Source organism: Trematomus bernacchii, unplaced genomic scaffold (assembly GCF_902827165.1).
Source record: "Trematomus bernacchii unplaced genomic scaffold, fTreBer1.1, whole genome shotgun sequence".
NCBI lineage: Eukaryota > Metazoa > Chordata > Actinopteri > Perciformes > Nototheniidae > Trematomus > Trematomus bernacchii.
The window spans coordinates 3,855,319-3,881,948 of NW_022987609.1; the positions used below are offsets into that span (position 1 = coordinate 3,855,319).

A 26,630-nucleotide genomic window follows, 5' to 3' on the forward strand; every position below is an offset into this window, starting at 1 on the left:
AGAGCTGTTTTAGCTGAGCTGGCTGTTGGGCTGTTTTGAGTTCCTGTCGACGACTTTCTCTGAGTGGGAGCAGTCTCTAAAAACCAGGAAGATTAACACTTCGAGTGGGAAGCGTGTTGAAACAGTATCATATCCACATTTCACACCAGCTGTGTTGAGCTTTTAGCAAAAAAGGAGTTTCAGCTCTGTGGAAGCGACGCCGAAATGGACCCCGCCAGTCAAGGTAACGTTAATTGTTAGCTTAGCAAGTTAGCTCCCGTATAGCTTAGCTTCAGAATTGCGTGGACCTTTTGTCAAGCTGACAGCAAACGGTTGTGATTAATTAAACCGCCGCCACGTAGCTACTTACTCTACCCTTTTGCCGGATTGTTTGTGTGACAGTTTGGATTAGTTTGGAGCTAATACATCATAATAATGGGATATCCGTCAAGACAGGACGGGCCCGCTTGTATAAATGACAGGAGCCCTAAGTGAGGATCGTGTTACTAATGTCAACAACTTCCCCAGCACAATATCATCTGATATGACTGACATTTATATCATTTAATTAAGTGAGGAACAGTGTCATATTTTCTGTGTGGTTTTTCGGGGGTTTGAATCTAACGAGAGGAGCTTCGATCTAGTAAACAATAGGACTTAATGTTGCCTAAGCAAGTGTTAGCAGTTTGTTTTGGGGGGCTTCTCAAAGGGCAACATCAACTTGCCATAATATTGCTTCTTATTTACCTGAATACATGCTCTCAATGTCACTCTTAATCACACTTCCTTAGCTATTAACAGCTAGATGTGCTGACTAACTGAGCATGCATAACGGCATTGTTGCTAGCATGCTAGCTGCTGCTTTATCATTGTCATTCGTGGCTATATTGACAGCTCTTGACCTCCATCTTCAGCTAACCAGAGAGCGTCTTGTGATATTCATCGTCTATTTATTTAGGTGGCTAAAAAGAAAACACAGGTGGTCCTGATTTGTCATTATACAACCCATCCTGACATTGTGCCAAACTGGTTGTTTTTGTTTTAAGACACGTTTCACTTAAGGCAGCAATCACACAGTGTTGGATTGAGACAATACAGCTAGACTATGGGAGTTATGGCTTCAGTATTGTGATCTTTTTTATATTTTCTATAATTTGATTGTGAATAGTAAATCTAATTGAAATGCAACTGAGAGTGTTTAAATAAATAACCGAGGTAAATATGGTTTTAGCAGAATAAAATACCAGACAAACAAGGCATTTCAACACAATTATTGTGTAAAACAATTTTGACAGTAGCAAAATACAGCATTTAGGCAAGTGACATGATTACAATAAGCATACATATGTAAGGAATACAATGTACATTGGTTTCTCCTTTGAGGATGTCCTAATGAGACTTCCTGTGTTTTGGAATAGTGAGTGGCCATGATAGACATGTCATGCTGTATCAGGCTTCCTGTGTCTCAGGATGAGCTCTTATAGGAAACCATTAAGGTGTGCCTTCATTTCCCTGTCTTGAAGTATGACACACTGGAGTGGATTAGGGGCATGTCTGTCCGAATAAAATCCCACTACTGATGTTCCCTAAATGAGGCTGAGCCGGGGACTCTTTCTGACTGATGCATCCTCACATGTCTTTGTTTTAACATTAAAAAAATGGTTGCGTCTAAATGTGTGGTGTGATAACTATTTTGGTTCTCCTGTAAAAAAAAAAAGGCCAAACACAGTTTAAGAAAATCTCCATTCCACAAATGTCAATAATTGGTGTTGCATGTATTGTCAATCTATGTCAATGAGGAAAGAAATATATTTAGTGTTTCAAAATAGAAGTGCCACAGACACTCATTTCTACATCAATATATGCAGGAAATAGACCAGGATGCAATGCAGCAGCAATGTCTTAAGTGGAGGGTGTAGCTGATCAAATACACGCCTCAGTGTTGCACAAACTACTCGGCCTGCTACTATAAAATAGAAGCACATCTTGCCCAAATATGCAAAATAACTTAACTCTTGACTTCACTATTGTTGTCTTAGGGCATTCTGGGAAGTGTAGGAAATCACTTAATTTGTACTTTCCCCTTTTCTGTTCTTGTATGAGCTTGTTTGTTGTCTCTCTTAAACCTGGATGCTGTTGTTTCTGCGGGCGGGGCTGAATCCTTCCTGAATCAATATACCTTGAGGGTGGAACAGCCGAATGTCTTGCGAGCTTGTATGCGGATGTTGTTGAGACACCACATCAGTCACCAGCGCTACCTGCAGATAATGCTAATCTTGGTCTTTTGAAACACTCTTATGTGTTTGTTGATGTTTTTGTGCACTCAGTCGGGTAGACATGGTTGCTGCACTGCTATTATGGAGAAACTCAGTGTTGCATTCAGAACTCCTATCATGCTGAAGCAATGGTTAAGATGTCATGCTAAGCTGCTAAAGGTGAACTAAAGTAAGACTGTTCTTTAAAAGAGGACAGCCCTACACTTCAAATCACTGCCTGTTCGCTGGTTGGTTTGTAAGTGTAGGTCTACTTTTCTTCATAAGAGGTTCGCCCACTGATTAAATGCAATTTCAATGCGGTACTATTTCAGCATAAGTCTATTTTTACCCATTGTTGCAGAAAATTGTTCCAGTTTGTTTGTTCCCCTTTGTTGTCCTCCATGCCAGCTCTGACTGCCAAACTCCTTTATCTGCCAACATTATGAAGTTGGCTTCGTTTGAATGACACTACATGTACTCTTTGTCATATAAAGGTTGACATATAAAAGCTAGGTTTCAAACTGTCATTTAACCTCAGGATAACTTAAGGTTTATACAAGAATTGATCATAGCTCGGTGTTGTTCTTATTGGGTATCGTTTCGTCTCCCTTTTTATTTGTACTTATATTAATGATCCCGGACCTCCTGTTTACCGAAAGCAAAAGATTTGATGGAAAGGAAAGCATGTAGTTCAACTCCTGTCTCCGCTAATTGCCACTTTCTCTTCCTGTCGGATATCTCCTGCTGGCACCACTAGCTTTCCCCTGGCCTTGGTTTCTGTGTGAAATAGATACTGAGAGACAGATGATCGTATAAAACCACTCAAGGCAGACCTGCTGCCTCTTTATTTCACTCTCCCATCAACTTCTTCTATTCTCCACCTTGTCTTCTTCCCCTACCCTTCCTTTTATCCCATCTCCTCCCTCTCTAGATATCAACCTGAACTCTCCTCACAAGGGCCTCGTTGCAGAGAATTCAGCCGTCCTGTCTGACGTTCAGGTGGAGGGAGTGGTGGAAGGAGCGGTGGAAGGAGCAGGAGCAAATGCATTGAACCCTCTCCCCCCCGGCCTGACGGAGGAGGAGGCTGAGGAGCTCCGCACAGAGCTCACCAAGGTGGGGCACAGATGATTACAAGTTGTTTACATGTAGAGTCAGAGTTGTTGTGTGTATTGTGTAGGCAGCTCAGAAAAGAATCAGAGCTCACTGAAGCTTTAATTATTAACTCAAGGCAGATTTTCTCAGGCCTGTGCTAGGTGAATAAAAGCTTTAAGGGATTTCTGATTCCACTGTTTTAGTTCCTGATCATTATAGTTTGCTTATTTTTCATGTGACTTACAATTATTTTAAAATATGCTCAAACATTTGTTCACATGATTTACAGCTTGAAGCTTTATGATTTCCAGATTGTATTGCGGTTTCATCTGCAGTCATTTTAATCGCAACCTTTCCATATATTTCCCCTTGCACTGATACATTTTCTCTAATGGTATTATTATGAATATATTCTGTTTGGCTGCTACATAGTCTAAGGAAATCCATGGTTCATTGTGCATAGAGAATCGCAATGTGGCTGCATCCCTCACATTTCACAAATTGCTTCCAGTTCTTGAAAACTCTTGACCAGTGGGTGTTTCTCAATGTCGAGGAAGGATGCTCCAGAGCCACTATTTAAAGGATGCTACGTCATCGAGTCCTGCCGAAGGACTGTTCCAATGTCCAGGATGCTTGGAATTCTACCGAGGCCGGCGTCCTTCGTTGCGAGAAATTTCGAGGCTGCACATGTGTATCCTCCGCGGTCTTAAAATCCCCACAATGCTTTGCGCACGGACCAATTTCCAAATCTTTGGCGGAAATCGCGCTCCATTTAAGGTGGGGCCTCGCATATGACGCACACCTGCACACCTGTTAGCCTGTTCCACCATTCTTCATTGTCCGAGGCTAGGAAGGATTCTTGCCTCGCTCCTGAAGGACCTAACTCGGAGGGACATGTCCTACCAAGGAAGCGTCCTCGACATTGAGAAACACCAAGTGTCTTGATGGAAAACAGTATTTTCTAACAAGCATTTGCTAGAAAATACTGTTGGGATGATTTGAGTAGGATCCTACGGTAATGGATCGCCAACCACCTTTGTGTTTCTCAGTGATTGAGAACCATGAACAAAGGACACTTTTAACACTTTCTGGTGACTGTTGTGTTTTAAAGGTGGAAGAGGAGATCAACACCCTGCGTCAGGTTTTGTCGGCCAAAGAGAGACACGCCCAAGAGCTGAAGAGGAAACTCGGCCTCAGCCCGCTCAACGAACTCAAGCAGAACATCACCAAGAGCTGGGCGGACGTACAGACCTCCAACGCGTATGTAGCAACACAATTAAATGTACAGTGTAACCTTTGGCTAAATCACTACCAAGCAAGTTTATTTTTAAATGATCTATCCCACACAGTCTTCATCAATTTGAATTTAAGTGTGTAGTAAACAATTATTCAGTCTTTTTGTTACTTTAGCACCTAGTTACCTGGTTGAGTAGCTTCAACACACACACCCTGAAAGATACTATTGTGAATAGTAAGTTTTGCATCTTTCCATAATTGTTTCTTTTATTACCAATTATTTTGTTAGCTTTAATAATTACATCTTCTTTATCCAACAGTAATGTGAATATGGAGCTACACTTACTAGAAGATGTTACAGTTATAGACTCTGGATTATTATTTGCTGCTTTGGGAATGAATTAAGGCAACAGTCATTATATTATATTATATGTTTCTATTGAAATAAACGCTTACCCGAGCCACAGTTGTTAAATATTAAGAAACGTATATGATGTAGGGCTGTGCAATTAATCGTATTTTAATCTCGATTACGATTTTGGCTTGCAACGATTACGAAAACAACGTAATCAAAATAAAACGATTATTTTTATTTAAAAAAAAAAAAAATGTAATTTTTTTATTTTATTTTTATTGGTTTTTCAGTTGAATTATACTTAAAGTTCAGGGTAATCAACTGTTCAAAACATACTGTTCAAAATATTTTTTTCAATAAATGGATGTTTTCAAAGTAAATGGATAAACGTTTTTAATAATCGTGATCTCAATTATTGACCAAAATAATCGTGATTATGATTTCTGCCATAATCGCACAGCCCTAATATGATGTCGCTTTTAGTTCAGGATATGGGTAGAAAACATCAGTAGCTTTGTCTACCTTGAAAGGGGCATCACCCCATATGCAGACATTAAGAAATATTTAACACGATGGAAGACTAAACATATTTTCACCAATGCAGTTTGCGTTAAGGTTCATACTGTACATACGTTTCCATCCCAAATGGCTGTGAGCACATCACAGTGAGATGAATCGGCACTTTCTCTGATAACGAGGGCTTTATCAGGAAGAGCCAGTCACAGCGTGACTCACCTTGGTGACGCATCCCGGTTCTGAAGTCTTAACATTACTTCCTGCACAGGTTATCCATGAGGACTGTAAAGCTTTTAAACCGATGACTTCAGCAGAGGAACAGTTGCTCTGTTTGAGATTAAGTTAAATACTTTAACATCATCAAATCATTGTATGTTAGTAACTTAAATGGTAAGATATTCTTAATTATTTATTTAGCAGCCATGGTTTTTGCCCTCAGCTGGTGGTATTCACTATTAAGAATCTTAATGGGCACACAACAAACTTCTCAATAAATGATGAACGTCATTATTTTTCTGATAAAACATTGAATTACTTAGCTGCATTTAAAAGATGAAATCATGTATCAGTTCAGAGAGAAGTAGAGTGTCTCTTTCCCTTTATTTCATTTATATCAATTCTATAATTAAAAAAACATCCAAAACAAAAGTCAGAACCCAACAGTGAACAGAAATGCTTTTGACCTCCAAACTAATATGACCACATGTATTTCCTGTACACTTGCCAGACAATACCTGACCCGTATAAAAAAACAGATGCAGTTCTTAAACAGCTTTAAAGCCTGAATTGGCTTCTAAAAGATGCTGCTGCTATATTCAATTCATTTTCTTTAAATTAAATGTTTATTATTAAAAGGACCACACAAAAAAAACATTATTTTCAAAAAGAGGAAATACAAATTCTGCGTCATTGGACAGCTACACAAATAATAATCAACAGACAGGAAAAACATGACACAGTCACTCTAACGATTATAAAGTAAGATCAAAACTTGGTTCAACATATTTAAGCCAGCATCATTATTCACACAGTTGAGTCGGGTAGCTTCATTTAAAGCCACATCAGTGCTTTGAGATTCTATTGCTCTTCCTTAACCCTCCCTCTCTGAGCCAGCTTGCTCTGAGTCCCAGCAGAGCGTCGCAGTGTAACACCCTCATGTCTCTGTTTCTAGCTTTGTGAAAACCACTGAGAAACTGGGCGAGTGGAATGAGAAAGTTACCAACTTGGAACTGTGAGTCTGTGCACTGTTTGCTGCGTCTGGGCTCCCGCCGTGTTTGCTCTCTCACGCTCTGAATCTCTTTCACTAAAACACTCTAACCTTCACCGTTCGCACCTTCTAACCATGGTTGGGAACGCTGGTGTTGACCTTTGTGTCTGTCAGGAGGAAAACTATTCACCTGTCGTCTGTTCAAATCCTTTTTTTTTGTACTCATGTTGCAGGAGATGATGTTAAGGAACAATACCAAATGAGTGTGCATTTATCTGCTGAACTTCAGGTTTCTATCTCGAATGCCTGTGTCTAAAAGTAGTACTTCCAGTTTGGGCTGCATGATTATGGCCGAGATGAAAACAACACATATTTAACATAATTATTGATAAAAGCGACAATTATATTTCTATACATATATAAGGCTTTCATAATTAGAATAATTGTGCAGCCCTACTTCTAGTAATACTGTCATTGGTACAAGTTCCTAGCTGATGGATTCCTAGTTTGTTGGCAAGTGGTTTTGAGCCTGTTCGGGAGCTTTTTGGGGTTTATGCAACGTTCTGTGTCAGATCTGGGATCTGTACTTCTGCTGCTGTTAGAATTTGTTGCATATATGGCTAGACTTGTAGCACTGAAGTGGGATTTGGTGTGTGTTTAAGTTTCTCGCCCTACTGCTTTAGTTACATAACTGATTCACCTGAATCTGTGTTTGTCTACTGAGGACCGTGACGCACATTTTTGATAATGGAGATTTTTTTTAAGGTGGAACTGTAAGCTGACGTGGCAAGATGGTTTTTAATGTCAATCTTTGCTGATAAAAGTAAAACTACAGGATTAAATGCATATAACTTTCTTCTAGTTTATCATATACATATTTATATTATATCATTACATGTTTGTTTTCTTTCTTTCTCCTCATTTTTACATCCCTCCTATCAGCATCATTCGTCTGTTTTTAGTCCCTCTCCCAGAGGTCAGGTGTCCTGTCTCCCTCGATCCAGAAGTGATGACACGCATCCTCCTCTCGACTTCCTTTTAGAATTTAGAATTCTCAGATACTATATATAACCAGTGGCCACTGTTTTATCTGATTCTGCATTTGAAACAAAGCACTTAAATCACAGCGATGTTTTCTGGGCTGTTGGATCAAGTAGAAGCCGAGGAGTTTCGTTTAAATGAAGTAACCCATTTTTTATTATAATTGTTAACTTTAGCTTGCCTTGCTAAATGATATGTTTTATTTAGTTGTGTATGGTAACCTAGTTGGCACAAGCGGACAACTTGTGTGTTGCAAATCATAATCTATTAAGCCACACTCTAATGTTTGCTTGTTGCATAATGATTTCAGCTTAAGGGCTAATTAGCTACATCAAATCAATTGGCAGTAATGATGTAATTACATGACATGTCATTTGTTAGACGCTTTTATCCAAAGCGACTTGCATACATTCAGTACTGTGGACAATCCCCACAGGAGCAATTTGGGGTGAAGTGTCTTGCCCAGGGACACAACGACATGCTGACTGCAGTGGGACTCAAACTTGCTATCCCCCGATTCGAAGTCCAGCACACTACCCACTGAGCCACAGCCTCCCTGTTATAATTATATAATAACCAGTGATCAGCTGATGCCGCTTAGTAATGCCCGGATTGTTTTGTTCTGCATCCATAACTAAAGCTCTAAAGCGCTGCAGTGTAAGGTAAAAACTGAATCTGAGCTTACGTTTGTTTGTTCATGTTGAAGATAAGAGAATGCTTACAACTCCTTTTCAAAGACACACTGACACTGCCCTACACAAATAATTGGTAGTTGAAATGTCTCAACGACAGATATACTGTGAACAATCACAGTTTCCCCCTCCATTAGTACGAGTTTAGTTTTTTATATTGGTTGACCATCAATAATGCAATGTAGCATGTTACAAGTAAACCAGTTGGCACCAAGTAAAACAAGAAAAGGATCTTCATAACCAGTCTGACTGAATGGGACTATTTTTATCTTTTTATTCTTTTAGTGAACAATCTGAGTTGGTAAAGTTTCCCCAGGAGCTGATGTTTGATTTGTAACCTTGACTCTGTACTGCTGCTGAAAGATTCAATAGTATATATTTGGCAAGAATTCAATCTGAGTTTTCTGCACGTTTCCAGCACACAGCTGCTTCTGCTGCATCGAGGTCTGAAGCTAATGGAATTCTCCATGTGGCTGATCTGATTTGAACTGGATTGTCAAGCTCACTCGGCTAGTTAGGCTAACCTGACAGAGTGACTGATACTGCTGCTGACTTAAACACCTTATACACACACCTTTACAAACCGCAGCAGGTGCACTGGTCTTTGAAGTGTTGGTTCTACTTCCACACCTGGAAATAGACGCGCTTACACATTTCGCACACTTTATTTGTTTTTGTCGTCCACTAATGCCCAGAATAATTGTGGATTATTGCACATATTTGCCTAAAATACCAGGAGCAGGCGTGCACATCATGCTTGGTTTAGGCCAACACTCATAGTGCCAAGTGCAGTTCAGGAGCAGTATGTGTTTTTGTCTTTTACCCACACACATGCATGCGCCAGGTCGTGACTGGCGACCAGACGGGCAGCTCAGACTTGCTGCTGCAGGAACGAGTGGGAGGAGAGGAATGTGAGAGGGAGGGAGAGAGAAAGAGATTGCTTAGTCACATGATATCAGATGTCCAGAGATTGAGAGAGATGATGTACGACCTGCACACAGATCCATTTGAACTGGAGAAAGAAACAAATAGGTTATGAATATGTATGAGTCATGAAGACAGAGTGAGTTTCCATGAAAACTGCAGTAGGAGAGTCAGCTGGTGTACTTAATGTTCAGGTCGGTTAAGAGTGCTTTATTAGCATGATAGTAGAATTTTAGGCATTTTAGGCCACATCATATTGAGGGAAAGAGAAGGTAACACCTTTCATTTAACCAATGTGTGTATTTCACACTGGCATGTAGTTCCCTCTGTATGTGATGACAAATATTGACCACTCATTTGACAGTATTTCTTCATTGTTAGCAACATTTTAGTGCATAAACTTCTTGAACTGGGATTTTTGTGTTTCCAAACAAATCCTTGAAAAAGTAAATGTGAAATTCCTATTCAAGGTATTGTGTTCTCTGCTGTAAGCCAAAACAGAAGTGAAACAGTGAGGTGGTGTTCGGACGGATAGTGTAATGTGACGACGCCGGTGTGCATCACTGTGCCGTACAGTAAGCAGCATTGTGCTGATGTGAGTCGGGACATAAAGACTGGCCTTGTTGGGAGCAGAGCCGTCTCCTGTTAATGTACAATAATTCCTGTATCTTTTATTTTATTAATAGTAGAGATGTCCCGATCCGATCACGTGATCGGGGATCGGAGCCGATCACGTGATTTTCAAAAGATCGGAATCGGGAGAAAAAAATCGGGGATCGGGAATTTTTTTTTTTTTTTTTAATTTTTTTATAAAATATTTTTATTTTATTTAATGTTACAAAACAAAAATGACCATGTTCACGTCTTAAAGTCATCCTGAGGCCTTAGTTTTGGTTTAAAATTACACAACATCATGTATGTGTTGCTTCTTTTGGGCTTGTTTTCATAGAACTGAGGCCTGTACTACGAAGCTGGATTTTTGCTTAGCCGGCTAAATTCAGGGAAATCTCGGGCTTTCCGGTCCTACGACGCTGGTTCTCTTTTTAGCAGGCTAGATTTCCATGGTAACTTATGCTGAGCGGCAAACCTGCTCCGGAGCAGGTTAGGTGGCAGGCTAAGAGATCAACTCAGTGAAAGCACCGCCTGCTGACCAATCAGAGCTCCGTGTGTGCGGAGTTTAAAGCGATCAAGTCATATTACAGGATAGAGGAAATACAGAAAAACTGCCGTTGCAGGAAAGACGGCCGTGAAAATTAATAGAATATCCCCTCCCATCTTCAGAGCAATCTGACTATTATAACATTAGCGTTAAGAAAGCTTACTTAAATATCTGCCACGACATAAGTAACCGGATCAGAGTAACATTAAGTACAGTCCGCGGCACTGTGAGTGCAGACGTCGATGTGTCCCATTATCATTCATATCACATCATAATGTATCATATATTTCCTTATCTGAGTCAGCTTCTTGAGCCGTATCTGGCCGTGCAACACTCACAGTGTCACATACTGTATGCAGAAGTATTATTTTAAGCAACACATTAAGTTGACGAAACACTCGAGTCAAATGTAATTAAAGTCAGATCGTGTCTTAGACGGGGCAGTGATTTCATAAACCTGTTAATGTACGCATTCAAACGCTTTTTCTATTACCAGCTGTATTCACCTTGCAGGTGCAGCTATGTGGCTTTTATCCTGGATAAAGTGTTTAAGTCATGGATGTTTAAAGTTTAACTTCTTCATATTTGACTAATATTAAAGTTCACTTTTCATTCAGGAAGTATGACGCTGCGCTGTCAGTGCACTTGTCCGTGTTTGAGATTGGTCGAATGCTCCAAATACCACCCCTTTCATGTGAACGCGCACCTAACTAGATAGGACACGGCTGGCTTGAGCGATCCACTTGATTACCGGCGTCGTAGTACAGCTTAGCGCCAGCGCGTATGTTTTGGCTTAGGCCAACCGGCTAACTCCAACATATCCAGGTTAGGTTGAACCAGCTTCGTAGTACAGGCCTCTGGTTGCTTATTTCTCTCAAATCTGGCAACAGAGTGGGCAGGGCGCAGTGTCTAATAGTAGCAGTAAGCTAACGAGAAGCTACGTTCAGCTGGTGCCTCGGGAGTCGGGACAGAGAAAATGTCAGGAGTTTGGAAGTATTATAAAATTGAAAGCGAAGGCAGTGTAACAGCCAGATGCAATGTTTGCAAGGCGGAGGTTCCGCGTGGTGGAAAGAACAGAGCTACGTTCAACACGACCAATCTAATATGCCACCTGAGAAACAAACACCAACAGCAACACGAGTACACAGCGGCCACTCAGGTAACGGCACTGAAACAACCAACACTTTCAGAGACTTTTAAAAAGGAAAGAGAAACTGCCCCAGAACAGTGAAAAGGCCAAAAAAATAACAGCCAAGATAGCTGAATTCATCGCGTTGGATGACCAGCCGTTATCTGTGGTGGAGAACGTGGGGTTTAAGGGACAACTTGAATGCTTTTCTCCTTTTTTTTCTCTTAATGCATTGCATAAAGATCGGATCGGGAAAAATCGGTATCGGCAGATTGTCAAAATCAAATGATCGGAATCGGATCGGGAGCAAAAAAAGGTGATCGGGACATCCCTAATTAATAGGCATGAATCCTGAACCAGTTGCTGTGGTTCCTAAACGTTTCCACTTTGCAATAATACCACTTACAGTTGATCGTGGAATATCTAGGAGAGAAGAAATGTCACGAACTGACTATTACAGAACCACGTTCGAAATCAGTGAGCTCTTTAGAACGACACATTCTTTCACACATGTTTGTAAAGGCAGACTGCATGGCTAGGTGCTTGTTTTTATACACCTGAGGCTATGGGACCTGAATTCAATGATTAAGAGGAGTGTCCTAAAACGTTTGTCTATATAGTGTATTTATATTTAGATCAAATCAAACTTTATTTATATAGCCCATTTTAAAATATGAAACATTTGTCTCAGCGGGCTTTACAATCTGTACCGTATATGACTCCCTCTGTCCTTGCAAACCCTGCCAGCGGACAGGAGAAAAACTCCCTCCAAGATGTTGTACACAAACTTATCAGTTTGTCAAAATATGCCTCCCGCATTCTCTGACTGTCTGCACGAGAACTGAAAAGTTATTTCAAATCTCTGGAATGTGGTTAGACAACTCTTCTGCAGCAGCACGTCTTCTTGTAAACAGCTCTGTCACCTAATTACACTATTCAAGCTGTTTATTCTGCTGAGTGAGACGGGATCAGGAGTATCACGACCATCAGTGTGTAAAGCCTCCACCAGTTGACTGTAATGTTAGTTTCCTTTCATTATTGTGTTGTGTTGGAGTGCTTCCTTATCTGCTCTTCTACAAACACACTTCCTCTCATTCTGTATACGCTCAGGCAGGACTCTGCATGGGCGGGATTAAGCTTGCTTTGTTGCTAATATTGATATGCTGTGCTATCCGGTGTTTGTTCTATTAACTTTTTTAGTGTTTACTGTGAAACGGTTTGCTTCACTAAGGCATCAGGTTTTTCAGCTTTCCACTAACCGTGTCTGTCTGCGTCCCTTTGCCCTCAATGCTGCCTGTCAACTCAATTGAAAGACTAATAGACACAAAATGAGCTAAACCCAGTTTTAAATGACCTTTCCTTTATTACCATTATATGAAAGCAGTTTGATCTGGAAGTGTTTCCTTCTCTGTTGCTTTGACAGTTTGCTCAGTTTTGCCCCGCCTTCACAGTAAGCAGAATGAGCCAGCAGAAGATTGTTATCTTTTGTAGATATTGAAAGAGGAAATTCAATGTTTTGTAAAATCTGCTAGTATAGCATGTGCAACACAGAAATAGTATTGTTATCATGCCACACATTATTTAGTAGTTCCCTGATACCTTGCTACCCCATATTATTTATTTACTTCCTTAAAAGGACAATGTCACCCTCATTTTGTCTTCTTTTTGTTTTGAGGGTGACTTAGCTGTGTTAGCTGAGGGAGGAGGCACTGCTGTTGTTAAAATATAATATGATGTGAGGAAGTTTCTCCACAGCTTAGAAGACTTACGTTAACGTTATCTCATCCAACACGCAGGCTTAGATTATGTCTATTTTTCTTACTTCTGGAGATGGACCTGTTTTAATGTAAAGATCGTTTTGTGTCCGTATACTTCCTGTTCCTGAGGAAGTGTCTGTATTTAAAACAGCTTTGAGGACAGCAGAATCATACACTTGCATATGGTTAATGGTGTTATTTTGTTATTGGTACAATAGAAGAACAATTTAAAGTGCACCTATCATGCTTTTTTTTTAGGCAGTAGAATAGGTCTCGGATATATAAAAATATATTAAAAACATTTCTATTAAGTGTTTTTCTCAAAATACCAAACAGATCACCCATTCTAGCCATGCCTCATATCCCTCTATTTCACTTCCTGTTTCAAAAGTGCTGATTTTGGGTATAAAGCTTTAAAAAAAAAAAAAGATAAAAAAGGAGGGGGCTGAGCTCATGCGGGACCCGGCAGCTACTGTCTAAACCAGGGGTCTCCAACCTTTCTTCATCTGAGAGCTACTTTCAAAAAATGAAAGTGGCCAAGAGCTACTTGCATCACATCGCTTACATTTATTCACATAGCCCTCATCAGTTGAATTAAGCTATACTTTTGTACACGTGTGAAATTGCAATACCTAAAGCTTATCAAAAATCTTAACTTCACATCACCACCTTACAAGCATTTCACTCTTTTGTTAGTGAGATGAATGGCACTGCATGGAGTCCACCATACAGGTGTACTGTATGCTGGAGTGTACCCACTTCGGTTCACTCTAATAGAGTCATTTAAATGTTCATCAGTCAGTATTGTTCTGTATTTAGATTTCATTCATGTCAGAAAAAGCTGCTTCACAAAGGTATGTATAACAGAACCAAATAAAGCAGACATTTTCAGTGCTGCTTGGTGAATGTTCTATAGTTTTCAGGGTCTACAAGGCTCCAGAAATGTTGTGAGTTTTGCTGAGACTTAAGCTGAACATTATTTTGGAGATCTCCACAGGATTGACACTGAACAGTTGTTCAGCCATCTTTTTCTTCTTCTTCTTCGTCTTGACATTAAATTATAAACCATAATAAATCAATTGTATAGGTCTAGCCTCCCTATATCTGTGTGTGAAAATGGTTCCATCCTCAAAAACAAAAAACTAATACTTCAGCAGTCTAGCTGCAGCTTCTAGCAACGGTCTTCTGTTAAAAAAAAAAGACACTGAATGTCTTGAATGTGGCATCACACACAGGACTTGAGTCTGAACACAGCAGACAACAGGAGTATTTACAACAGCATTATAAAAACAAAAATAGTGCATGTGGGTGCACACTTACATTCTCTGTCTTACTGTTACATAAATCCCATGAATGTATGAGATTAAGTTAGCTTCAACATATCTCAATCAGTGATTAAGTGAATAATAAAGTTTCTATCGGGTCACTATCAGCCTGTCACTCATTATTTTCAGGGAGGGGGCGGGGTTTGGAGGAACGGAGAGGAGACGGTGATCGCGGAAGCTTTCCTCCTGCCTTCACAAACTTTACACAAGTATTTATCAACTGAAAATAGCAAGAGGACATTCATACTCTGCAATCCAAGACTTGATTAAATCCACCAAAAACCTGACATGACGATAACGAGTGTTTTTCAAAAAACACAAATCCCTGCCTGTGTGTCTCTGAGCCGCAGCGACAGGGCCTGATTCAGAGCGGGTCATTCTGCTGTTGGTTCTGGACTGGTGCTGGTGGAGAAAGCAGACTGCTCCGTGTGTGTTGTCGCTGTGCTGCTGTCACGTCTGTTCCTTGAGCTCTGCGTCACCGACCATTTGATATTCGTGTGACAGAAAAAATTCTAAAATAAAAAAACCTTATTGTCCAGCCGCGGCCGAAAAATCAATAAGCAACCTTACTACACTACTATAATCGATAATCGAGCGGCGAGCTACTGAAAAGCTGCCCGCGAGCTACCGGTAGCTCGCGATCGACGTGTTGGAGAGCCCTGGTCTAAACTAAATACTACCGTGATGAAACGCCATATCATGGATTATTTCTGAAACAGTATGGAGCTCAAAGGTTTTCTCTCTTGCCGGTTATACCACAAGGTGAGTTCCTTTTTATATCCAGCTTCTTCACACACATGCTCTCCAGTACAGGTTAGCTCTGAGTGTTAGCGATGCTAATAACGACCATATTACGTCCAAAACAGTCGGGCATTGTTTCTGATAGCAACGTTTCTGATAGTGCCGTGGGTGTAAAGCCAGCCTACATTTCCGATATTACGTCATATCGGACGCAAATCTGGATCAGCTCCGTTGTACCCCCGTTTTTAGAGATTTGGGTACGGAGGAAAAGAGAGAGGGTTTTATTTTCTGACGCTGCGTGAGTTCCCTGACACACCGGGGACACATATTTATTTATGTATAAAAGACATCAAAAAGTGCATTTTGCATGATAGGTCCCCTTTAATGTTTGAATACATTTTACTTGTATTGTGCCCAATCTCCTTTTATGGTGAAGTTTTCCATTCTGTCGACCTAATGCTGTGTGGGTCATCATAAATATTCTGCACTACAAAATCATATTTCTCATGTTTTCTTGAACTGTCCTCTGAAATTGTAACATTTGTTTGTTCTTCCCATGGAAATATGCTGTAGCAGACTCTGCTGAAAGCTTGAAAAATGATCTCACTTTTTTCATCCTTTTTAATATATGGGAGAGACAAATGTTACTTCTTTGATTTTGCATGGTGTTTCAACAAAAAAACATTTACTATCCTGGAATATATTAAATGTGTAAGATCTTTGAAATCCGACTCAACATCCAACAACCTTCAGGTCCGATGAGGAGTGTGTGTTGAAGCTGTAACTCTATATGACTGACCCTTGAACTACTGTACTGTACTGTGAGTGTGTGTCTCCCCCTGTGTCATTATCCTGCCGTTGTGTCTTCAGATATCTGTCTGCCTCAGCCACTTTGGATGACATTTCCCGCTCTGAAGCGTGAGTTGACCATTTCTCTTTTGTGTTCTTGTTCTTGTAGATGATCTAAGGTTTCTTTAAGTTTGGTTTCCCTTTTGGGAAATTATTCTCTTTTTCATTTTTGCTTATCCATCATTTTCTTTTTGTTTTCCTTTTACTGTTGTGATGGTGAGGGTGTTTGTGGCAGTTGAATTCGGGAACGTCTATTTCTGTTCTATGGTGGAAGACTCACAAAAATGCCTCTAAGACAAGTTATTCATGTTGTACTTAGATTAGCACTACATCCAACACATTTTGAATTAACACTGCTAAAACTTCTGTAAGGTTCCCTTTTAGTGTGTGTAGGTACTGATATTTGCACCATCTGTTGCTGAGACTTGTGTGTTTGAGTGGATCAGCTGATCATGATGTTGGCTTCTACCCATAATGTGTGTATGTTTATTGTGTGTGTGCATTCAGCCAGGGAGGTGGGGTTATTTCATCCTTTTGGTAGCTTTTGCCAGTTTAGATGTATTGGATTGGGTGATTGCTTATGTGCATATTTCTGATAAATGTTCTGAAATGGGTGTATTAGTGTGTGTTTAACCACACCTGGCCACTGTGTTAAACCCAGTAACACTTGTGGATTCCCAGATGGTGCTACTCCCCCCATAGTATCCACTAACCTTAAGGAGTAGGGCAATGTTTTAGGGAACGGATAACTAATATCTGCTTTGTGGTGAAAGTGAGATGAGAAGGCTCATACCACTCTAATGCATTGAGCTATAAAGGAGGTGTTGGCTGTTAGCTTAGCTTATTTTAGCATGAGAACTGGACAGCCATGCTAGCTTCATCCCCTGCTTATTTGTTTACTTTGAGTCACTGAGTGGTAAAAGCAAAGAATGTCCAAAGTGTCAAACTATTTATTTATTTATTTAAAAAAAGAAAGAAAGCTTTATTTCCGCAAACTCAGATTTTAAAATCTTGTTATCACTTTTAGATTTAAGGTTACTCAAGGTCGGTTTTAATTAAGAGCAACCTAACACCAAGCTGAAAAACATATTTGGAGATCTGACCACACAGCCGTGGATACCACTCACCTTTCACTTGAGGTTAGGAGATATGGCCAACTTTCATCTATGAAATGCATTAGAAATGTTTTTAGGACTTTGTGTGCAACACAGTTAAGCATTCATAACTAAACACCTGCACCACATGACAGCTTTATTTGGAGCCGTTTATCATCTGCAGCTTGTCTCTCTCTCCGATGGCAGACTTTCCCCCTCATTTCTAAACACTTTTGCCTTAAATCTTGTTTAACAACACTTTGTACATCCTACTTTGTTGGAAGCTTTACCGATAATAACAATGGTTTTCCAGTGGACTACATCATCCTGCCTACATTGTTCCTGCTCTGCTGTTGTTGTTGTTATTTTCAGTAAGAATTAAGAAAAGGGGGAGTGCCATAGACTAAAGGGACAAGGGCCAGACTGAAGTAGAAAAATAAGAGTCTGAACTTTTATTTATTCAAATTTGTTTTGCATTTCAAGAGGAGTCCAAATGAAATGAAGTCCAAATTCTAAGAATAAAGTCAAACTCAAAGGACTGGTGCCAGGATCAGTACAAATAAATCCAAAGTTATTTTCTCTTTTTGCATTTTGAGAATAGTCTAAATGTTTTTGTTTCAAAGGATAATTCGACTCAATTTACAGAGTTTAATAAACCACTATAACAGATGGATTGTGATTGTCTTTAGAAGTACTGCTTGTATAGTGATACTTGGTGTATTACCACACCCTTAGAGATGTGTCTGTCTGAATGTTTGATTTCTTCATCATGCACTCTCTTCCATTGCGCTGAAATGTACACCATCCGGTCCTTGGCTGCATTGGGACATGCTGAATCATTTCTGCCATTAATGCTGATGCTCTCTGCACTTGGGGGTATTTCTGGAGGAATTGACTAACACTCGTGTACACACAGTAGATGATGAAAAAAAGGAATCTTCAGTTTTATTGGCAAAGATGACTTTTTTTCCTTACACTCACATTGTTGGCCCTTAGTTGCTGTGGCCTAAATTCCTGTGACTGTAATTCTCTGTGAAGACTAACCATTGGCACGGTAGATACTACGCTGTGTGTGTTTAAGCTGTAACCTAAATCACTGTTAGCTTTTGTTTCTGTGTTTTCTGTGTCAAATGGTTTGCTCTAATTTACCTCTGTCTTTTCACCCTCCTGTCCTTCCCCCTCCCATCCTTCTGCTTTGTTTTCCTACACTTGATTTATTTCTGCTCTATATCTGTCTTTTTTTTTCTTCTCTGTCCATCCTTCCTCCTTATTACTTCCTGTGCCTCCTGTCCTTTTTTCTTTCTTCCCCCATCGTTTTCACCATCCAAATCTTCTTTTTCATTTCACTCCAACCATCTGTCCTCCTCGCTGCATTCCTCGTTTCTTGTATCCATTGTTCTCCTTCCATTCCCCTGTTCCCATCTTCCCTCCTCCTCTTCCTCTTCCTCTTCCTCTTCCTCTTCCTCTTCCTCTTCTTCCTCCTCCTCTTCCTCTTCTCTCCTCTGTGCAGATACAAGAAGACTCAGGAGACTCTCTCCCAGGCGGGACAGAAGACCAGTGCAGCTCTCTCCACAGTGGGCACGGTCCTCAGCAGGCGACTGGGCGACATGAGGTACGGTGCTGCAGAGCCAAAATGGCCGACTCACTGGCAAAGCTACAAGACAAAATGAGCAAAGTGGACGGTGTAAAAACAGAGAGGTAAAAAAACAGATCTATATTTGATTAACCCTTGGACAACAGGGTGAAACAGAAGTTTAGAACTTTTGACAATACGGCAAGATAAAATATAGTATTTTAGAAACATGAAAAAAAAAAACTGGTTTTGAGAAACTAAAATATGCTCGCTGGATTACTCCAATAAAAAAACAAAAGATCAATGAAACAAAGACAGATACCTGGATAATGCCCAAGTATTGTGTAGATGTTGCTAAACGAACAGATAATTCTGTCTTACGTTCCACTTTATTTCCCAAAAAGTTGGGTAATCAGTTATCATTTTCAAAATGAATTATCATTTGGTGACTGTCCACTGCTCTTTTTTTCTTGAAGCATTGAATTTCTCATGCTGACCAGTGATCAGCTTCTTTAGCATTTTCTCTCCTTTAACCTCGACTAGTAGTGCCGTAGATATTGAGCAGAACCGACTCTAATAACACTAGTCTCTGTTAAAACTACATTTGTTTATTTGAACAGCTGTATGTCATGAAATGTAATTGTACTAACTCAAAGGGGTGGTTCAACAAGATTAAGAGTTGGACGTCTTTTGGCATCAAATACATCATTTAAGGGAAGGTTTATGTCTCGGGAGTCAAATCCCAGATGCTACATTTGAATTTCAGCCACTTGAAACGCTATCTTTGTCTGCCTAGTCATAGTTGGACCATCCCTTTAATGTAGAATACTTTTTCACCCTGGAATCACGCTTTGTAGGGTTTTTATTTGACTTCAAACTGTGCAGATTTCTATAGACATAATGTCCATCAAACGTGAGAAAGCATTTGTTACAAACACTGTTAAGTTCAGCGTCAAAGCAACAACTTCTTAAAGTGTGATTAAGGGGTGAGATAGAAAAAAACGTTAGCTCTGGAAAAACAAACCGACCGAGTGGAAATGCACTAACCCTTAACTCATTAACATCTCACATCTCCGATGGCTCTTTGTTGACTTGCACAACCGTCTATGACTTTTTTAATGTTTCTATTTCACCTCCCATATTTGCTCTTCATGCAAGTATGTGTGTGAGGAAAGGGATTAATGGCTGCCTGAGTGTGTGTGTGTCAACCAATGTGTGTGTGAACCAATGTGTTGTGCCTTAATGTTCATTGGGTCCTCATAGAGTATTCCCAACTAACATATTTCAGCCGTTTTGATCTGGTTTAATGTCCCTGCATGTTACATTCATTTAGTATTATATAGCAAAAGTGGTAGTATGATATTGTTTTTGTTCTGGTTGTTCTGTTCTGGGTGTGTTGTGTAATTTGGCAGAAGAAAATTAACTACACTTGCACATGATAGTTGAACTCTGCATATATTCATTTCAAAGCATATTAGGTCAAATATGTTTATGTTTGGATTTAAAGTAAATTCAAGTGGCCCTTAATACCTCAGAGGCAGATAGCATGACTACTTGGTACTAAAACTGGCCATTATTCATAATGTCCTCTGATCTCCAGTTAATGCAAACTCAAACGTTTTCTTGATAAATGCAGTAAAATGTCCATTTCCAATCAATAAAGCAACAACGTTAATCAGCTATGAATCAAACTGAACACTTGCTCTAGAGTTTTCACCTTAAAAGCTCTCTTAATGGGTATGCTTTGATTGTGAACAACCATCAGAAGGTGGTCAGTATTATTGACTGTCCATCAACATCGATTAGGAGAAAGAACCTGAATTATTTAGAGTAATAACACGTCACATCTGTACAAAATAAATACAGCAGCATAGTGATAACCCTTTATTAGGAATACATTTACCATGTGAGCAGCTGCTGTTGTTGGCTGCACGGTATTCAACTGTCTTTTATGGCAAATTGATTTCATTAATGTAACTTCATATTCAGATTAGGAAAAACGATATCTTAGCTTGTTTTACCTCCAATAGGATTTCTAAATAATCATGAAAGAAACGGCGTTCATATGAACTACAGAAGTGGTCCCGGTGTCCTTAGCTACACACACACATCCCTGCTCCTGCTGATTCCCCTGCTGATGACTCTCTCTCCTGTGTGTCGCCTGTTGTTGGTTTCATTTTGTTTCCTGACGCTTTTTGCTAATGCCCTCTTCTTGTTTTTTTATTGCTTCATTGGTTTGACCTGCAGAGCTCTTCCTTTCTCTAATTCCTTTAGGTAAGACTAACATGTCCGACTAAAAAAAAACAGTCATGTGGCTTGAAATGTGTCATACGCAATTGTTATAATTCCTCATAAAGGTTAAGCTCTGCCTTTTTTTTACTAATAATACTTTGACTTGCATTTTTTGTTGTTATCCTCAATTATGTTATTCCCTTAGATTACCTGAAAGTAATTCAGTTTTGTTTACAGTTGTTAAACTATCCATTTGAATAATATTTTCATTTTTAATTAAAGTAGGGCTGTACCAACGAGTTTGAAGCTTCGTTTATATAAGAATGCAGACGTCTAATGTTTTTTGCATATCTATTTTTTCTGTTACACCAGGTATTTTTTGCACATTAAGATTAGTTTCAAATAGTTTCAGACCCGTCACTCGTGTTATAACCCCATTGCCAATTACCTCTGAGCATTATAAAGTTTACGTTTAAGTAAAATGTATTGAAAGAAGGTAGATGTTTATCATTTAAAAAGTTCAAAACATGTTTTTATCTTACAAAATATTCTGCTTGAATCCATATTTGTTGGTGTTAAGCCTTTCAAAAACAGCTAACCTTTATTAACAATCGTACTGCAACGTCAACAGAGTTTCTTATAACACAATAACGCTACATTAATTCATTTTTTAACACCTTTATAAGGGTAATGACTTTACAAAATATGACAACAGAAATTCAAAGCTTTCCTAGAAAATGTTGTTATAGGCATTGAGTGTTAGAAAAGGCATTTGGTACAGCCCTACTTAAAGTGTATTTGAATAAGAAATAAAACAATACGTCAAGCGCTAACTAATAGCCACCAACGTGTGTGTGTGTGCGTGTGCGTGTGTGTGTGTGTGTGTGTGGCTTGCTAACACTTGCACTTCTGTCTCCTCTCTTTAACGCTTACAAAGTAGCAACTATTCCATTCGCCACTCGATAAGTATGCCCGCCATGAGGTAAAGTAACACCAACCTGTAACACACATTGCTTTTATTAAAGAACTGTATTACTGCACTGCTGCCGCCTTTCTAAATGTTCTTTATCTGTTGATGTCAAAGCTTGTTTTGTTAGTGGTTGTTTGGCCTGATTTCTCAGTTTACTTAAATACTGAGTGAAATGAGAAGATTTTTCATAAACTTTCCTCACAAGGGAATCGCCAAATGTGGTTATATTTTTCACCAGCTTTTGACAGCATGCAATTATATATATATATATATGTATTTGTTATTTGCTTGTGATGTGTTGAATTTGTTGATCTCCTGGGAAAATGTTGATTTTTACTTTTGTCATATTCTGCATTATTTCATTTAAAAATGTTTTATTTTTGTGTTCCTTAAATGGGTTGGGGAAACTAAGAAGATTTTTTAAATAATTATACCCTATTCTAAACAACACGTTGTGTCAGTTACAGACAGTTTGTGTCCGTATTACTATGGCTACAGTGAAGCATTAAACCAATCATTTTTTATTGAACTAGTCATATTATGAGCAGATATACTTCTCTACAAAATATATCCTGATACAAAGACTACAAAATGGAAAAACACACGTTTAATTGTTCTTATTTGATTTTGTGTTTCATTTAGCTTCTATGTGTTGCCATCACCAGCTGGAGTGTCCTGTTATCTTGCCTTTTTAATTGTCTTGCTGATGCATGTAACATTGCATGTGTGTGTATTTTGTGAGTGTAACATCGTGTCTGTCCTGCAGGAACTCTGCGACCTTCAAGTCCTTTGAGGACAGAGTGGGGACCCTGAAGGTGAGAAGACTGTTTTCAATTAAAACAATAAACATATTTTTTAAATAATGAATTAATCGTGAAAGTGATTATTCATGCAGAAATTGTGTTTGCAGCCTCTCAGATGTGGAGACTTACTGATTTTCTCTGTTTTTACATCATAATAAACGGAACATCTTTGTTTTTTGGACTGATTAAAACAAATACTTTAAATGGCAAAACATTGGGTAGACTTTTCTTAATTTATTTTTCCAGTTTCTAACTTAAAGACCAAGCGCTTCTTTAATAATCTATAACCAAATCAGCAGATTAAAAAGGAAAATGACCTTAATTTGCAGACCTATAGTGTATGCATTCTATCTCCTTGTCCCTATCCCTTCTCAGATGTGTGTTATTGATCTCAGGATAGGCGTCTGTGCGTGGTCAAAGTGTTTTCCCCCGACAGGAAACAGAAACTGATGAGTCAGTATATTAGCGCTGACGATCAATAACACTCTCTCTCTCTTTCTCTCCCCCCTCAGACTAAGGTTGTCGGCCCCAGAGGAAACGGGGAGCCCGTCACCCCCACTGACACCACCCCCACTCAGGAGAACCCGCCTTTCTGAATGCATCCCTCCTCCTCCTCGCTGCCACCTTCCTCACGACCTGAGACTGTACTGTTAACACCTCACATTGCTGACCTTCGACCCTCCACCGCACCAACTCCACTCTCTTTGCCCTGAGGTCTGTCAGCGCAGACGGGCGGGGGGGGGCAGGACTCGTGGGGTTGAGGTGGGACGAGCTTCCCATCGCTGCTGGTCCCACGGCCTCCATTCCCCCGCCTCGCTGCGGAGGGAAAGGAAAATGTTTTGTTGATGTCTAAACCTGAATCATTTACATCTTCACCCTATTAAGACCCACATTTGTTAGCTCAAATAAGTTGTCAGACACCTTTTTTTCAAACAGGTTGCTTCTGCAAATCACCTGGCTTACAAAAAGGCATTATTAAGATGTCAGGCTCTTCAACTAAATGAGAAACTTCACATTTCATTCTTAGATGCATCTCTGCAGCAGTATCCAAAATCACAGAGTTTAAGAAGCAGGACATCTTTAGACTGAGGGTGGAGGAGCATTTTACGGGCATACCTAAGATGGTGGCGTATACTGCTACTATTTCTGTCTTCTCGTTTCTGACTACTATCGTGTACTTTAAATCATGCATTCACACTGTGATCACATGCTAGTGTCACCACAGTATCCCTCACCTTCTTTCAAACTTGTACAGTTACCTTCACGACCCGCAGTGTGAACGCAGGCTACACTCGCAGGTCAGCGTGCACACACCCCCCCCCCCCTCCCCACACTTTAGACCTTTTACTGCTACATGCATGTGCATCTCATCTCAGTTGTACCATACCGACCAAGCAAAGAAGACCCTTAAAAACACACACACGCAGGATGTAAAAACAAAAAATAAACCGTAAACCATTTTGTATTACAAACTATTTTACACTGCTTTGCATAATGTTTTTACATAACTTTTATCAATATGTATAAATATATATGAATAAATATATTGTCACTGATACTGCCGTATGGTGGAAATCAGGTTGGGGGGGTTTAGGCAACAAATAAATGCCAGAGGAGGAGGAACACACTTAAAACAAACACTATGGGTCAGTTTCACAGGCGTGAGTTATTGTCAGTCAGGAGGTTTTTCTTCTTTAAACACGTTTTAAATGTTTGTGAAACTGACCCATTAACAAGCTGCAGTCTACTAATCAGACGAGAAGGAACATAATCAAACCGGTTTCATTTAACAACATGAATCTGGATGCTAGCAGGATGCTAGCGTCGTGATTTGCAAGTGAAACTAAGACCTCCGGTCGGAAGTGAAACTACCTTGACTGTGTTTCTTCTCTGCTCTGGTGTGACCGCTGTTCCCTTCCTGTTAACACACAGAACTCAATGTGAGACGATGCTTTGCTCTGTACACTACCTGGTGAATGTCAACGCTTCTCTATCGGCCTTATTCACTTTAAATGGTTCACCTGTTATTATAAGTTAGCTGGTAGAAAAGAGATGTTTTTTTTTTCTTTCTTTGTGTTCCTTTTTTTTATTAAATTGTACAGACTGGTTGTAATGAAGGAAGGGGAGTAAGGGTTGTTTAGAGTCCGATGGGCCACAAAATGTGTCATGAAAAAATCTAGCTGCCATAGAAGGAACTTTGCCAACAACCCCTTAATGCACTCCTGTTAACATACTAAATGCTACTAAATGCCACACACACTGTGCATTAAGCCAAACTCACACACACTCTTTGTACCAAATCACTGTTGCTCTGATTGGTTTGCCCCTGAAGGTATAAAGCCGAAGCTCTTACAAACTGCACGTCCTCAGAAACGGTGGCATTAAACCTGAAAGCGCAGAGATGTGCAGCACTGTCACTTTTCTCCTAAAAACAAGAAAGTTGTGGGTGTTTTTTTTCAATAAAGTTGCAGATTCAAAGGCAACAATGCCTCTGGAGGTTTGACAAAATGTAACACTCCTATTAGTTAAAGTTCCAAGCCAAAGAGACGGGGCAACTCAATTAAAATTGCCAACATTAGTCTGAAATTGTAAGTCAATCTCAAGTTGTTGTTGAGGATGATCATGTAAAAATGTTCTCAAGGGAATTAAGATTTTTCCATGTTGCCAAAAAATTGTAGAAATGGTTTCTCTGGTATCCTCACTGCAATGTCTCAAGTAATCATGTGTAGACACATTTTATTGAGCTGGTAAAAAAGGTTAATTCTGAGCTCTTATATACCGTAATATTTTGGAAATCATTCAAGGATTCACGACAAAACTTCCCAGCTTGTAGTCTAACAAAAAGAGCAGACATTGTTTTTAAAAGACATAGAAACAGTTCTCGGTGAAGGAGCTGGGCTTCAAAGAACAAACATTAAATAAAAATATACAAACTGCTTGTAAGCAAAACTTTCGGCTTCAAAACTGCTGCCAGTTTATCTTAAATGTTTTTCATTGTTTTGTGTGTTGCTCATTTGGTAGGTCATATATTACTGTTGGGTGATTTTCTGTTTTCTTGTGGCTTTCCTTCTGTTTGGAGCGGTGTACTCTAAGGGAGGATTTGTTATTTGTACAAATTATTTGCCATCAGTTAAAAAACAAGTTGCCAATATTTAAATATCTGTTACAAAGATCTTTCTCTTTCTGCCTCTGAATATCTGGAGTCTCTGACTTTCTGCCTCGCCAAGATACAAAATGTCGTTGCACACTATAAGAAATATTTATCTCAAGTCATTTACTACAGGATTTACACATAACATCATATTTTTCATGAAGAAAGTAGAGAGCATACTTGATGCTCCCTGTTGGGCAATGATCCCACTTTGTATAGGAAAAATAAATTTTTAAATAAATCCTAAATTAATTGACTTGAGATGCTTTTGTTTTTTTTACAGTGTAGCTGTTGCCTGTTTATTGCTGCATTCAGTTTTGTGAGCCTGACGGAAAATGATGATCTTTTGTTTTGGGTGCCAATGGGAAGTGCAGCACATGACGAGCATGCTCGGAGAGGACAGTAGACTTATAGCTTTATTTAGGTCCTGGGCCTAGCTGATGTAGAATATGGAAAGGGATCAGATTTGGAAAAATATGGTGAATTAATTAAAAAACATTTGGTTTTGTTGTATATGTTTGGATATCAATAAAGCATTCCTTTAAATGAA

At 39.5% G+C, this 26,630-nt stretch overlaps 1 protein-coding gene across 8 annotated transcripts; it reads left to right on the forward strand.

Moving 5' to 3' along the window:
• Positions 1 to 26,630, forward strand: tpd52l2b (tpd52 like 2b). 8 transcript variants are annotated; one of them, XM_034131705.1, is made up of 9 exons: positions 1 to 223; positions 3,166 to 3,347; positions 4,438 to 4,586; positions 6,605 to 6,664; positions 16,279 to 16,326; positions 18,862 to 18,963; positions 22,094 to 22,138; positions 22,893 to 22,941; positions 23,442 to 26,630. In XM_034131705.1, the coding sequence occupies exons 1-9, from the start codon at positions 205 to 207 to the stop codon at positions 23,523 to 23,525; spliced, it is 738 nt and encodes a 245-aa protein (XP_033987596.1). In that variant the 5' UTR covers positions 1 to 204; the 3' UTR covers positions 23,526 to 26,630. The 8 variants fall into 8 exon arrangements, with proteins under 8 accessions (XP_033987596.1, XP_033987597.1, XP_033987598.1 ...); XM_034131706.1 differs by having other exon boundaries at positions 22,097 to 22,138; XM_034131707.1 differs by lacking the exon at positions 22,094 to 22,138.